Source organism: Apodemus sylvaticus, chromosome 6 (assembly GCF_947179515.1).
Source record: "Apodemus sylvaticus chromosome 6, mApoSyl1.1, whole genome shotgun sequence".
Classification (NCBI taxonomy): Eukaryota; Metazoa; Chordata; class Mammalia; order Rodentia; family Muridae; genus Apodemus; species Apodemus sylvaticus.
This window is the reverse complement of record NC_067477.1, coordinates 23,191,515-23,207,377: the sequence shown is the minus strand read 5'-3', so window position 1 is coordinate 23,207,377 and position 15,863 is coordinate 23,191,515. Positions and strand designations below refer to the sequence as shown.

At 47.3% G+C, this 15,863-nt stretch overlaps 1 protein-coding gene across 8 annotated transcripts in view; it reads right to left on the bottom strand.

Moving 5' to 3' along the window:
• The window catches only part of Foxn3 (forkhead box N3), a 368,618-nt gene that overhangs the window by 141,367 nt on the left and 211,388 nt on the right, over nucleotides 1-15,863 (bottom strand). For all 8 annotated transcript variants that reach the window (XM_052185268.1, XM_052185266.1, XM_052185264.1 and 5 more), the window contains one exon: nucleotides 8,372-8,484. In XM_052185268.1, the coding sequence (XP_052041228.1) occupies nucleotides 8,372-8,484 (113 nt within the window). The remainder of the gene's footprint in view (nucleotides 1-8,371; nucleotides 8,485-15,863) is intronic.

Sequence of the window (15,863 nt, the reverse complement as noted above, 5' to 3'; positions counted from 1 at the left end):
GCTTTACCTACTGAGCCGCATCTCCCACTCCATATTGTACATTCCCTTTCTACTGATGCGTGCGTGGTTGAGTGTCCACGTGTGCTGAGGTAAGGGGAGAGCTTTCAGAACTGGTCTTCTCCTTCCAGCTTTCTGTGGGCACTGGTGACTGCCGAGCATGGGCCTTACCAGCTGAGCCACCTCACAGACAGTGCCCGCGTCCTCTTTAAGTCTGGAGAAAGTGGAGGCTCCGGTGTGGCCGTGGTTTGGGGCTGGTTGTTTTTCATTGCTGAAGAAATCACTTGTCATTTTACACGCTAGCCAAAACAACGAAAATGCCGTCTTTCTCCTGTTGTAGATCACTTGTTTCCCACGCAGTTTCCCTGTCTAGAGCTGTTTCCTATTTCCAGCACAGATCCCTTTCTTCCCCTTCTTGGAGGGTGGAAGGCCTGACAACCAACTGCGCCTTGCCTTGCGAGTCAGCCCCATCTGCAGTCAACCCCTCAGGTGTGAGAGAGCTGCCAGGCCCTCAGCTGGGCTGTCTGGAGAAGCAAACAGACAGGAAGCAAATATGAAAGCCTGCAGCCCCCCTCTGGGCTCCATCCAAACCTCAGCTTCTTCTCAGGAGGCCGCTGCGTCTTTGTTTTCCCTGGCTCAGGAGTTAGGGCAACAGAACCTTAGCAGACTCCTCACACTTCCCTCCAAACATGAAGCAGGCACTGCGGTACCCCAAGACCACAGAAGATGACAAATCCTTCCAACTAGCTTGGCTCCCTGGGACAGGAATCTTATTCAGTACCTGAGTAAAAGAGACACTGTCATCCGCTTACACGTTTGGCTTCCAAGTATGAACTCAGAATGAGATGCAGTGAATGGGCCCTGTATTCATGAGATGCACCTAGAATCTAACCATTCCAAGATAACACGGGCTGCCTTCCAAGTAAATAAAACCATGCAACTCTGAATAAGAATTAAATGTACAATACACAGCACACCCAAGGCAAACGCTGAGGTCAAAACTATTCTATGAGACCAACTGACAGAACATAATGGAAGTCAATAGATAATGTGATTTGATATGAAAATAAAATTATAGTCAACTAATGGATTTTAAAGCTCATACTGGGCAGCATAACTCTTACAAATAAGAGAGTATTCCTATATTTGAAATGTTTTCCATTACCCACCCACTCCAATTTTTCTGACAAGATGAGCCGCACATCTAGAAATACTAGTGCGGAGAGCGCCCGTGTCTGCTTCACCACAGCAGCCTGCTCACCTAGCAATTTAGCACAATGGGGCTGGCGGATCGATTGCAATCTTTTAATATTCCTTTAAAAAAAAATGACTCTATGGAAAAAGTACCAACTTAAACATAACTTTCCAAATACATAAAACACCAACCTTTAAAAATAAAGTTTATGCAAATGTGTCCCGACAGCAGAGGGCATTCAGAGACCCACTCATGACTCCCACCAGATGTGCTGCCTGCCATGAGGCCGGAGCTCCATTCGGATGGCGCCAACCCGAGTCTTCTCGTGTGTTTCAGGCTAGCCCGAATGGAAACACAAAAGATCACAATGATCTAACAGCTGAACGCCCTCTGTGCAAGCTAAGACTGGCTTCACTATGGCTTCTAGTTCTACCGCATATTTACAAAATTAAACTGAAGGAGGGGGTGAAGAGGGAGAGGGGGGGGGGAGAGGGAGAGGTGTATCATCCTACCCAAGCATTGAATAAGTTATTTTTGCTGTGTATAAATAAATTCAGTATTTCCAGTACCATAACAATGTTATGTTACGCTTTCAGAACTCACTGATCTCTTAATTGTCTAAGATTGTTTCCCAAGCACCCCAACAGCTTTCTTCCTCCGCAGGCTTTTTTCCCTAGGGGCCAGGAGCAGTCTTAAATCTGACCCTTTCAACCAACACTATTTACCTGGTGGGCTCTCGGCTCGGTCTAAACAAACAGATGGGTGAGCCCTTCCGGTGACTATACAATGACCATAGATTGCTGGATTACTCTATTTAAAATTGTAAAGATGAATCACTAAAACACAGTAGCAGGAAGGACCCACTGAAACTGTTGACTGAACATAAAAACTCAACCATTTCACAAAGAACCTTACTCTCAGAAGCACCAGAATGCTTGGAAGAGACACACATTATTAAACCGCTACAGAGACAGAAACGGGAGGGAAGCGGGAAGACACAGAGAAAGAGACCGAAAGAGCATGGAGAACATTATCACATTTTTAAAAAGTGAGAAGAAAAGATTCTTCAAGTTGTTTCTACACACCACATTAAAACAAATTATGAGGAGATATGGTGAAATATTCTCAGAGCAATAATTTTTAAAGAAGTCACGAGAACCAAGATGGGAAAATAGGAGTCCCTCAGTCTGAGTCTCCTCTGACCACTTAGAGCCCATCCGCCCAGCCCAGTCGGCCTCGGTAGCCCAAGCTGCTGAAACACAGGGATTCCTAGAGATCCACCAGGAAACCTACCGCGCTTACTAAGCCCGGCTGCTTCCATCCTGTACAAACCGATCGATCATGCAAGAAGATCCAGAAAGCGCCCTGCCTGGTGCAGCACCCAAGACTTGCTACAGCAATCTGATGTCACAAACACTGGTAACAGTGTCAACTGCGGCTGGAACATCAGTTCAGTGTCAACATTTAACTGCCACCCCATAAAGTCCCCAAATGACAGCTTAGTTCACCCACCAGAGTGCTATCTTTTAACTTAACCATCAGACATGGGGGGGGGGGCTGGCAATTTCATTTACGAGTTGATGGGAAGCTGGCAAGACGCTCAGCAGTTAAAGAAAGGTGCCTGTCACCATGCCTGACGACGCAAGCTCAATTCCTGGAAACCACGTGGTTGGTAGAAGAAAAAAAAAAAGACTTCCACAAGTTGTCCTCTGACCCCCATATGTGAATGCACACATATGCACAAAATAAATAAATGTAATTAAAGTTGACAGAACACAGCTCAGAAGATGCTCTGGCAGCATCTATGAGAAGCATGCCTATCCTTGTCATGAGAAAGGCCCCATCTCGGAAGGGCTGGCTGCCACAGGAAAGACGCTAACTATTAAATCAGCCCGCCCGTGCTCTACAGAAGAAAGGGCAAGGCATGCGGAACTAACAGCCCTCCCTCCCTCCTCTGCAGCCCACGCCTGCACCAACCTTGGCAAAGGTGTGCGGTCCTGATGCAAGCTGGTTTGGCCACAGTCCCCGACCTCGGCCTAGACCTCGGCCTCTGGGACTCTATGAAGCACAGCTGAGCACCACTTCACAATGAGAAAGAGCCAAGAACTGAGCTTGCTAAATGACGGTGACACCCTTATTGTGGCTCAGTGGCTCCTACAAAGGGTGGAAGGACGGAGGAAGCCTGATGGTCAGCGCTTCAGTGGCTCTGTGTTTGGGGAGCTAGCTTTTCGTTCTGCTACAACTTGGGGAATGTCCCCAGTTCAGGTTTCCACCACACATCCTACATTACTACAGCACATTTGTCATGACGAAGAAGTCACCACGAGCACATTACTTTCAGCTGAATGCACAAGCTATTGATGTGCACCTTTTTTCTGTCTAACGATCCCTTTCTGGTCCAGGATCATGTTTCCTCTGTAGTCGCCACGTCTCCCCAGCCTCCTCTAGTCTGCACAAGTTTTTCAGACATTCCTTGCTTCTGATGACCTAAGCGGCTGTGAGGAGTGCCAGCTCAGGGTTTTGGAGACATCCTCATGGAGGACAAAGCCACTGTTTGAGTTTTCCTCATGGTCAAAACAAGCTTATGGGTTTCAGCAGAAAGACCAGCTTTTGGCTTAGAATTTACAGGCCCCTACTACTCCAAAGACCCGTATGCTAAAGGGATAGTCGTCATTAGTTTGTGGCTGGGACATAATGGAGGCAGGACCTACTAGAAGGAAGCTAGGTAATAGAAGGGGTGATCTTGAAGGAAATATTCGAACTCCAGTCCCTTTCCTTCCGCTCTGCTGCCCTACTATGAGGTGAGCAGCCCCTACTAACAAGTGCTCCTGCCATGGTGCAGGTACCGGCTGCCACTTTCCTAAAGTAATGGAGGCAGAGGGCTACGAATGGGAACCGCAGGCCCCAATGCTCTTTTCTCCCTAAGTATTTACCTGAGCTATCGTCACAGAGGTAGGAGACTGACTGCACAATGTGCCGCCATATTAGGCATGCTTGTTGTCGCCTTCGCAGGGCAGAAGAGGAGCTTAAAAATTATTTATTGTTATTTTATGCATATGGATGGGTTTTGCCTGCAGGCATATCTGTGCAACATGTGTTTTCAGCTTTGGAGCTGCCACGTGGATGCTGGGATTTGAACCTGAGTCCTCTGGAAGAGCAGCCAGTGCTCCTGACCGCTGAGCCATCTCTCATGCCCCAGAGGAGGAGCTTTGATTGACAAGTAGCATTTGCTCACTATAACCACCCTTGTACTGGCTGGTTGTGTGTGCCAGGTTGACACACAAAGCCAACAGAGAGACAGGACCCTCAGCTGAGGAAGTGCCTCCGTGAAGAGCTGTAAGGCATTTTCTCCATCAGTGATCAGAGGGGGAGGGCCCACTGTGGTGGCGCCATCCCTGGGCTGACGGTCCTGGGTTTTATAAGAAAGCAGGCTGAGCAAGCTAGGAGAACAAGCCAGTAAGGTACATTCCTCCATAACCTCTGCATCAGCTCCTGCCTCTAGGTTCCTGTTTAGTTCCTGTTCTGACTTCCTTCAATGATAGACAATAATCTGGAAGTGTAAACTGAATAAACCATTTCCTCCCGGACTTACATTTTGATCGTAGTGTTTCCTTGCAGCAATGGAGACCCTGGCTAAGACAATCCTTTAGGAGCCCTCCTCAACAGAAACCCTGACTAAGACGATCCTTTAGGTCCCCGCAACTGTTCACTCGTTACAAGAAGTCCTGTTCCCATCACTTACGTGGGATTCTTGTGAATGGGAAATGGGCCTCATTTGTATCTATCAGTTCCAGCTCACACACTTGGTTTATATGTTGTTTATAATGCAATAATATCACTTAGCTCTTAGGGGCAATTTCAGGATGTCCTAAAACTCCCCTACCATTTTGCATTTCAACACACCTGGACTTTCTGCTTCCTCAGAATGCTAAGGGTTGAATTACAACTTCCTAAAATCTTACCCAGAAGTCCTAGGTCTCTAGTATCTCACAATGTGACTGTATTTCAAATTTGTGTCAGTGGAGAAGTTAAGTCACACTGGAATAAGGAGGGTTTTTAATCAGGAAGGCTTAGCGTTCTCCTAAGAAGGACGGAGGTAGAGACAGTCACGTGAAATATAAGCCAAGGCATACTGCAGATAGCTGGCAAGCCACCAGAACCAGGGGAGAGGCTGGGCCAGACCCTCTCCCACCGCTCCAGAAGAAACCAGCCCTGCTAACACCTCTGGCTCGCAGCAGCTCAGGTGAGCGGCAATCCCTGATGCTGTCGGACTCACTCAGCTGTGGCACTTTGTCAGGGTGGCCTATGGAAATTAATACAAAGGCTAACTCACCCAGCTCTTCAAATTTTAGTTAAAAAACAGTATTTATCGTAAAAAAGATAAAGCAGGTGTAGAGGAACATTCTAACAAATTCTTGGAAAACAGGTGCAAGTCAACATAATGCAATGTTTAGTATTCTGTTGGGATGTGAGCAAGGTTTGGGGCAGTGTTTTCAGGCGCCTGGATTTCCTCGCAGAGCTTCAGCCACCTGCAGCTCAGTCCAGCACTGCTGCCAAGCAAGGACACCTGCAAGGGACAGCAAGAGCTGCCCTTCTTGTATAATCACTGTCTCCTTTCACATGCCAAATACCAGCTCCGTGGAAGCCCAAACACTACCCAGGTGCCCTTCACAGTGACTCCACATGGGCTGACAAGGATCCCTTGAGTCACAGCAGACCTGGCCCGATCAGGTTAACTCAGCATTTTGGTATCTGTTTATGAGTGGCTGTTCCACTTCCGGCTTCCCAGAATTACATCAACAAGTGGCCTGGTACACAGAGATCCCTTACCAGTTATCCGGTGTGGGGCGGCTTCCATGTGACTTCTCACACCATGGGCTCCTCAAGCAAACCCTTCCAATGGCATGGAGAGAGCAAGGTGCTCTCTGGATCCAAACCATGAAGCTGCGGGCTGGAATCTCACCTGCCGCCTCACTCTATGCCCAGTGATCTCGATGGACTTGATATCTAAGTACCTGCATGGGTGACCATTTAACTGCCAGGGACAGAACTGGATCTGAAGTGGTCATCTGGAAATCATTTACTATAAAAGCTCTGGTTCATCTGCATTTTTATTAAGACTCAAGAGAAGTCATTAGGCTACAGCCAGCTCACAATACCCCTGGCCTCTGTATATTCTACTTGCAGCCCCCAGAGCTCTATTATAATCCTTCAAATTATTAAATAATTGCAGTGTTTCCCTTGAGGTCACAATTGGCAACAAGACACTGGCTTAAATGAACCAATGACATGACCCAGTGAATAACACTTACACTTCTAACTTGCTAGAAGCAACCGGGTGTGACATACTTCTAGGGGAGAAACTAGAGAAACGAGTGGGGTGGGCTTAGAAACTGAGTATCGACAATATTGCAATAATTAGTGCCAGGCTCCCCACCAAACCCCTACATGAGCAACTCTCTACGCCAATCCCAGTTTCTATTTCAGGAATGGCGACAATCACAAGGAGAGAGGCAGGCATATGGCTCTGTCCTTCTGGACATTGCTTCCATGTAGATTAGGCTGCTCTGGAAAATCCCATCTCTTCCTCGTACAGCTATATGACCTCGAGTTGTCATTTCAAATAAAGTACGCTTCCAATGATTTTTATGAACACAGACAAAAGCAGCTACAACCTTGCTTGCCCCCCTAAGCCCCCCCCCAAAATACCCTTGCGAACCAACTGTAGTTGCTATGTAGGGTTATTTGTTTCTAAGGCAACGGCTTATGTCTAAGTACTAATGGCCTGTCCTTTTGCCAGGCAACAAACAGCCTTGTGATGCAAGTGCACCTGTCTCAGCTACGAGTTACTATGGAGACACTCCAGTTACTATGGCTACCATCACGCTAATCGCCTAGCAAAGGCAGACATACAGCAGTCTTCTCATAGAGCCCAGCTGCTTCTCCTGTCTCTTGCCGGAGACTGATTGTCTAGGGCCTGTGATGGAACGCACAAGAACTTCATTAATGCCACGTTGGAAGGCTCACTCGGTGTGCCCTCCTGCAGAACAAACATCAGAACAGAAAAATCTGTAAGTGGACTGTAAAATTCCCCAGCCTTCTGACATCGGGCCATTCCCAATTAACATAAATGTCTACTCCGCTGGCAGTTTCTCTTAACTGGGTACTTAACAAAAGAAACGCTGCTACACATCTAGAATTTCTCAGTAGGGGACTGGAAAGATGATGGTTCAGTGATTAAGAACCACTGGCTGTTCCTCCAGAGGACCCAGGTTCAATTCCTAGCACTGACACAGTGGCTCAAACCATCTGTAATTCCAGTTCCAGAGGATGCAATGCCCTCTTCTGGCCTCCACAGACACCAAGCATGCAAATGCCACATAGACATAAATGCAGGACAGACAGCTGTACACATAAATAACAAAGTAATTTTCAAACTTTCCTGGTGGGCCTGATGACAAGCACCGTGAACAGCTAAGACTCCACACACAGTTAGAAATCCAGCTCTTTGTTCTATGCGGCCTTTCCTCTAACCTAGCACTAACATGCTTTTTAAACAATCTACCTAACACCCCTCCCATTGTATATCAGTAAAAATGCACTCGTGACCTCAATCTCATGACAGACAGACTCGTGAGGAGGGAAAGCAGCCACTGTTCTCAAGGCAAACACTTAGTAACCACAACAAACCCATCACTCAGGAGCCCGTTGACATGGAAACCGGATGACAACAACTGAGCCTGCCTTCGGTCCACATCTCTGCAGTGAGGCCAGGGGAAGGTGCCTCACCTGCATGCCTCACTGCTCGAACCGTGACACTCAAGAGATAGGAAAGCTGTCCACTTTCCTCTGTAAATGGTTCTACCCAGGAAGATGCCATCTTACCTACCAGGAAGATGCTATCTTTCCTGCCAGGAAGACGCTATCTTACCTACCAGGAACCCTTTTGGAGCCACATTCTCCCGGAGCAGCAGAAGTGGTAAGCATCCCAGGAAAGGCATCACCAATGGATGTGCCCCCTCATCGTACTTAATTCTTTTTCCCATTTGTCTGGAGTTATTCTTAAAACATGCATATAGCCTACTAAATTAGTTTTAGAGACTAAAACTAAATTAGTATATATAACAAAATTCCAGGAGACTTTAAGGAAAAAAAAATCCAATAGTCCGAGTTACTTACCTTTGATAAGACTGAGGAGTCGGCGGTGGGTGGTAAGGTGTCTTTTTCAAAGCCTGAATTAGATTTTGTCTATACTCTGGGTCTATGCACCACAATGACCCCTTCCCAATACTCTGCAAAGAAAAATAAAAATGAGAACGTATTAATACAGTACAGAGTATGTTGTGGTAGGCAAATGCATGGCTATATTGCAATTCCTCTACAGAGGTCTCTGTTGGTTTGCTACCCATTTCTCAGACTTAGACGTTGCCTGTGACACCGGACACCTTTAAATGCTTGCTGTTCTTTGCACTGGACAGAAAAGGTCAGAGACGCATGTTGTTACCAGATCACGCTGATGCAACAATTTGATTTTCATATCTGAACTACCCCCAAACCAGAATCCCTTATTTCTTAGTATGAATTTGAAGGAATATTCAGTCGCTTCCAAAAAAATCTATAACCTGGCCAACGTTCCTGGCCGCTGAGACAGCCCTGAAGCTCCACCTCTGCTCTAAAACCCCAGCTGTTTCAAACCACATTATCCTGGTGGGATCTTACAAAAAATGGAAACTTAGTCCACTCATTGTTTTTGGTATCCAGTCCCCTGAAGAAACTTGATCACAAAAGAACATTTATACTTGGAATGGAATTTATAATTACCTTCCCCTCAGAAACAAAAGGCCCAGCAAACCTGAGCCAGAATTCAATGTATTTTTTATTTTTATGGAGAGGAGTATCCAGTTCACAGCAATCTGCTCTAGTCTCTAGGAATCTTTAGAAGAGGACACACTTTAAAAGTGTAAATTGGGACAACTGTTCCCTGGGGGGAAGGGGGGCAGCTTTCCCTGAAGGCCACTTTTGGGCTGGCTGGAGGCAATGGGTTCAGCTTTAACAGTGGGTGGGGGTGGGGGTGGGGAACGCTGCTCTCGCCCCGCCCTGCTTTCAACTGGGTCAGTGTACCCAAACCATTGATAAGGTCATCTGTAAATATTTACAGATTTGGAAAGAAAAGAACCTAAAAGACCTAGTCCCACCCCACCCAAGCTTGGTTTGTAATTTCCCTCACTCTCCTCTACAAAGCCTGGTGGTGTCTTCCAACATTTAGGAAAGCAAACAAAGAAAACCTTTAAACTAACCCAGGGAGGAAAATTACAAGGAGGCTGCATGGGTGGAACTACTAAAGCTAAGCCATTCCAAAAATCTTTGAAGAACTTTTCTAGTCTGTATTTCAGTTATCACGTCACCAAATAGTTTTCTTAAAAGCCTTGTGTATTCACAACACCCATTCTCAGGCCTCAGTAACAGCAGGACCCCTAGAATGAACAGTTTCCGGAGTACTGGAGACAGTGGAGTCCCACAAAGCCAGGATCAAAGGCCACACCCAGAACCATCCAGTCACCTGGTCCCTAGTCCTAGGGCATGCATGCTGAAGACGTACGTGTAGGTTTTAATCATCTGGGCAACCAAAGACCTCAAAGTCATTTCCTTTCCTATACATTTTTTTAAGTCTGGCACAGCTTGCAGGGTTTGACAGACTTTCCAAGTAAGGCAGGCTCTGGATCCTCTGTCTCTTCCTATGGAATACGATGCATGGCATACTTTAAAGAAAGTCAAGAGGTAAGGAGCGGGCAGGTGTGGGCAGAACTGGGAAGACAGTGAGTTACCACACTGAAGTTAAAAAAAAAAAAAAAAAAAAAAAAAAAAACCACCAAAGCACCCACCACGCTGCAGGTGGGAGGAGGGCTGGCCCGATCCTCATCAAAGGCTCCCAGTTGAGCCCTGGGCCAGCGGAACCATGCATGGCATGTCCTAAGCTACAGGGAGGGCCATAGCCTATATGCAACAGAAACACTTCTGCCAGGAAATGGCCCCAGCAGCACCTGGGAACACCCCCAACAAAGCAAGCAGGGCCCACCAGCCTTCTTGGGTAAGCAAGGATAAGCCAAGAATGTGCCCCCCCAGTCCCAGCTCAGATATCCTGTTTATGATGCAGTAATATTACTTACAGATAGAATAAAGGCCAGATTGTGCAGAATAGTTCCCCAAAAAGTGAACCAGCCGCTGAGTGGAAGGCTGAAGAACAAGAAAGAAGAAGTCTGGAGCCTCAGAACCATTCCGATGTAGCTGTAGACAAGCCATGGCTCCCTCACTGGTGAGAGACAGGCAAACGGCCCAGGGATGGAACGTATGCTATGAAACCCTAACGCAGTGGCCGCGCCTGCACGTATCATGAAGAGATCTTAAGACAGAGGATATATACACCTGACTAGACATGCTCCATAACCTTACATCTGATGGGGATTTTTGGTCAAGCAGAGGCACGGTAGGGGTTCTTGCACACTGAAGCGCTTAAAATGACCACGGCTCACGTGTTATAGTCTTGGCTGAACGATATGTTGGTGAGACTCTTTTGGTATTCTAGTATAACCCACCCCCTTCACCGGTGACTCTATGTGCTTCCTATGCACCCTACACACTGGCTCTGGCCACTGTATCTTCTTTACTTGGGAAGTTCACTCCACGGACAACCATCCAGCTTCTAGAATTTTCCTGTTGCCTAGGTCTTGGTATCACAGATCATTGAACCTATGTTTCTGAATTCAGTCAGTACATGTGGTTTCGGATCATACCGACCCCACAGAAATCTGAGATTGCTGGTTCTTTTTGTCTGGGGGGGGGGGGGGTTGTTGTTTATCTCACCAGACAGGCGCTGACTGATACATTGCATTTTAGCAAATGTGTTTTGCACTGACAACTGCAGGCATTCCAAAGAAAAGTGAAATGTAATGCTTCTTAGGTCTGCACCCATGGGACCCTGTCAAAACTTCTGATGGTTTTAGGGGAAAGCACTAGGCAGAGAAACCTTGGGGTTTGGGGACAGTAGGAGAGGCTGGAAACACACCCATTGTCAAGCCTTCTCTTTGGGTTCATGTGGCAATTCAGATGGTTCAGCTAAAAACTTGTGAAATGGAAACGCACTGGGACTAGAAGGCTCAAGTTTCAAGGGTCAGGAAAAATTGTGCTGAATGCCTCTTGCAGAAAGGTGTAATTTGATTAGAGTTGTGTAATAACTCTGAGGGTCAGGGTATTTGTGGAAATCTGTGCATCTCCTCTGAAAACAAGAATGCAAACCTTTTTAATGAAAATAACTGTGAAGGTCATGGACCATTAAATGTTAAGGAATTCAAAACAATAAAAGCCTTCACTTAAGGGTGCATTTTCACGATATAGACACATGTATGTACATGCATTATGTGATTGCATATGCACTCACACACACACACATACATCATATCCCCCAGAGAAAACCAATGTACAAACAAGATTGGGAAGATTAACGTAAAGATAGTAAAAGTAAAAACCAAGTTTTTATATCTTTTTAATTAAAAACTACCTGAGGAGCCACCAACTCCATTAATAATAATAATAATAATAATAAAAATCACCATACAAGAGAAAAAAAGAAAAAAGTTTTAAGGGTGGTAAAATTGCATGAAATTTACCAGGAAAAGATTCATTCTCTCCCGGATTTCTGGAGAGGTCTGGATGGAGGGGCCTTCTCTGCAGCCTCAGCATCACCCTGAGCCCACAGCCCTGCAAACCCCACGGCCCACAGCCCTATAAAATGCACTTTGCAGTTAAACTTAGCAAATCCAATTCCTCTAGTAGATAGAGAATTCCTAAGGAAAGGCCCTGTGTGTGTGTGTGTGTGTGTGTGTGTGTGTGTATACACGGGCATGTCTGGGCATGTACCAAGCAAGCTGTTTGCACTGTGCGGAAAGGACAGGAAGGGAGGAGGATGCCAGCTGTCCTGCTCCATCACTGCCTCACCCTAAAGCAGAGTGGCATGGCTGGCAGTTGGGCAGCAAGCCCCAGGGGTCCTCCTTGCTGCACTCCAGAGCCAGGATTACTGCTGGGCACAGGCACATGCCTGTCTCTTTATGCATGTGCTGGGGTCTGACCTCAGGCCTTGCCCTCTTCCCTGCTGGGCCATGTCCCTCCTCAGCATTGGAACTCTTTGTTGTAAACTCTGCTTTTCCAAACTGTATGGCACTAGGCCTTAGCAGGTGTATTTGTATTCCAGTAAAAAGGTAGAGGATATGTCTAGCAGGGGTCTGCCAACAGCGTCCGGCAAACCTTGGTCTAAGACAACAGTGACCAGGGACGTTTCGTCCTTCTCGCCCCTCTCCATGGTGAAGGTCTCTGCTGACAGTAAAGGGAGACGACATACTTAAGGTGGGCTCAAGGGCTAGCCTTGGGGATGCAGCCATCAGGAGCCTGTTTTGAGGAGAGGGAACTGGGTGTGTTCTCTGGGTGACCTTGAGATACTTTTTGAGGGCCCTCACATGCCATTTCTGGGGATATTTCCAACATTACCCAACCTCACTAATGACCAACCTTCACTTGTCTGTTCCTTCTTTCCTCTCCTCCCTCCCTTCTTATTTACCTCACTGCTGTCACCGGGGAGGAGATATTAATGAACCCCTTATATTCCAGAGAGGAACAGGACAAGTGGTGTAAAGGTAAACCACCAGCCGAGCAGGAAGAGGACGAGGAGGTGGTGCTGGGTGAGGGACACGTGTGCTGAGGGTGGCAACAGGGCTTGCCCAGGAGTCTGGGTCAGACTCAGTATGCAGGTCTAAGGCACAGCACTGAGTTGTGTAAAGGCAGAGGAAGGAGGAGGAGGGAGAGGAGGAACAGGACTGGGGAGGAGTGGCGGGAGGAAGGACATAGCTTCAGAATATATTTTGGAAAACTAATTGGATATGAGAATGACTCAAAGTGCCAGGCAAAGAGAAAACAGTGCCTTTGTATCACTAGCCAGGTAGAAGAAAGACTAGAGAAAGGAACAATCCAGCATGCTGTTGAATTCCTAACCTCTGACCCCATCTATTAAATGTATTGGTGACGGCATTTGTAAGAATTTGCTGGGGATGCTCAGTCTAGGAAGTCTTGAGGCTCTGGGTTCGATCCCCAGTACTAAATAAAGCCGGGTGTGGAGACGCGCACCTGTGCTCCCAGCACCGGGAGAGAAAGGCGGGACAGCAAGAGATCAGGGTCCGAGACTTTGAGGCCAACCTAAGCCACAAAAGACCCTGTTCTCACACAGAAAGACAGGCAGGGGAGAAGGAAGGAGGAAAATATCTACTGAACACCAACGTCGGCTGTCTATCTTCCCTCTACTGTACCCTCGCTGACCCTGTCGCCGGCTCTCAAGTGATCCAGCTCTTGACATTTCCATCTTCAACTGGCTAGGCTGCAGCCAGCTTTGGTAAACTTTTTCTTAAAGGACCAGAGGGAAGCTTTCCATCTCTGAAGTCCACAGTCTCTGTTGTTGACAACACAGCTCCACCCTGGCAACCGCAACAACACAAAAGCAAGCAGAGAAGTAACCAGCGAGTGTGGCTGCGCTTCGAGGAAGCTTCGTGTGCAGAGCCACTGCGCACGGCTGGCTGCCTCTGCCCTAGAGCCCCACGCGTCTGTTCAGGTTCAACTCAAAAGCTCTTCAGCTCCGGGGAGAGAAGGGTAAGGGGACTTCTGCTAAGAGATTTGGGCTGGTCCTTCTGGACTCGGGGACAGGGCTCTGAGTCAGGTGCTCCCATACAGGGAGTCTGCAGGGAGCACCTGTAAGGAGGAGAGAGGGGGGAAATGTACAGACATACACTAAAAGTCATGTTCATCAGTAATGATGCAATGCAAGGAATCATTAGTGGGGCTGTGCCTCGCTGCGCTGTGTAATGCAAACTCCAATTTACAATGCTTTTCGACCAAACTAAGTCACCACAGGGCCTATCATCCTGCATTCTGTGTGTCACATGTAGGGCCATCACTGACTCTTGATTTTTCTGGGCCATAAAACGCATTACTCAATAGTGTTTCAAAGGGCAGCCCTTAAGTTTGGTTGGCATGGAAACTAGAGTCCTAAAGACTGGAGTCCAAGTTTTCCTTCAACTTCTCAGCTGTGTGACCCTGGGCAAGATAGTTAACTGCTCTGAGCTCCAACTTCCTGGTCTATAAACTCCAGTGCTGTAACAACATCTGCTTCTTGGGTCTGTGCTGAGAATGAAACAAGACAACACTGGGCTTGGCACTTAGCAACAGCACAACAACTATCTGCTCCAGTTACTAGGAAGGTAATGAAAAGCTAAACGGTCATCTTGGTCAACACTGTGCCTCAAAACACAGCCACTGCCCAGGAGGAGCAGGTACTCGCTAGCTGTGAATTAATGTAAACGGCATTAAAATGCACACATCTTTATGTCGATGTGTCTTCTGTCTGTCTGTCTGTCTGTGTGTCTGTGTGTCTGTGTGTGCGCATGCCTGTCTCTTTCTGAGTTGGGGAGCTGGCTAACTGGTTGATTATAAGGTTGGAGTTTGAACTCCCTAAATCCACAAATGTCAGGTAAGCATGAGGGTTTGTCAATACCCCAGCCTCAGAAGGCAGAGACAAAGGACCCCAGGCAAGCATGTTAGGACAGTAGGCACAGCGGTGGGCACGGGGTTTAACTAAGACCTTGCCTCAACTAACAAAGTGTAAAAGCAGCCATGAATGAGTCCCAACATCGATGCCAGGACCCCACATGCACAATTACCCTACAGACATGTGGTCATATATATCCAACCATGCGGCCACACGTACAAAACATACATCCACATATACATGAGAAATAAAAGGTAGAATCACAAAGAAGTGTTTGTTTCAGGTTACTTTCCATCAGCCTAAAAAAAAGCATGTAGCTCAAGGCGCGTGCAGATGGAAGAGGAAATGAATGGATCAGAGTGGAACAAAAGCTTCAGAGAACCAGCCAGTCACCCTCAGGATACTCAGGAAAGAGAGTTCTGTCTTCATGCACCTCATGGGTGCGTGACCATGGGGGAGTTCTGGGCTTCTTATCAGAGGTCTCTGTTCTGAAGAGCAGGCCTGCAGCTCCCCTGGCTCAGAGGATAGAGCAGAGAGCAGAGGCTCGGAGAGGGCTGCAGACCTGGAGGCGGGAGGCTCTGGGCCCCTGTGCGCTCTCTATGTAGGGAGGTGTTCTCACATAGAAGCTGGAAATTATAAAGTTCACTCACCTGTCACCAAGTAACACTTTAGCTTTCTAGAGGGGCCTCAGCGGACATTTTTATCAAGTTGCCACGCCTCACAACAGGTACAAAGTTTGCACAGGTTCGGGAGGCTGAAAATCTTCTAGGTCAGTCCAGTTCATTTCACACAGGTGCTTCCGAGCCTCCCCTTTTACTTGAGTTAAGTACAGTCTGCACTCAGCAAGACCGGTTCAAACTGCCAGGCAGCAGGGGCCAGGGGCAGTGGGTGGAGGCCATATCCTCAGAGCCAGCCCATCGCGCTTCCTTGGCCTAAGCAAAGCCTGTTTCTTGGGCTCTGCTGGAAGCAAGCCGCCTAACATCATTTGTAGAGAACAACAGGGCAAGAGATGTCGGGCAAGGTGTGGGGAATCCATTTTCCTAGTGCAGGACCTCTAGAAAAAGACAGGCGATAAACTATAAAGGGATC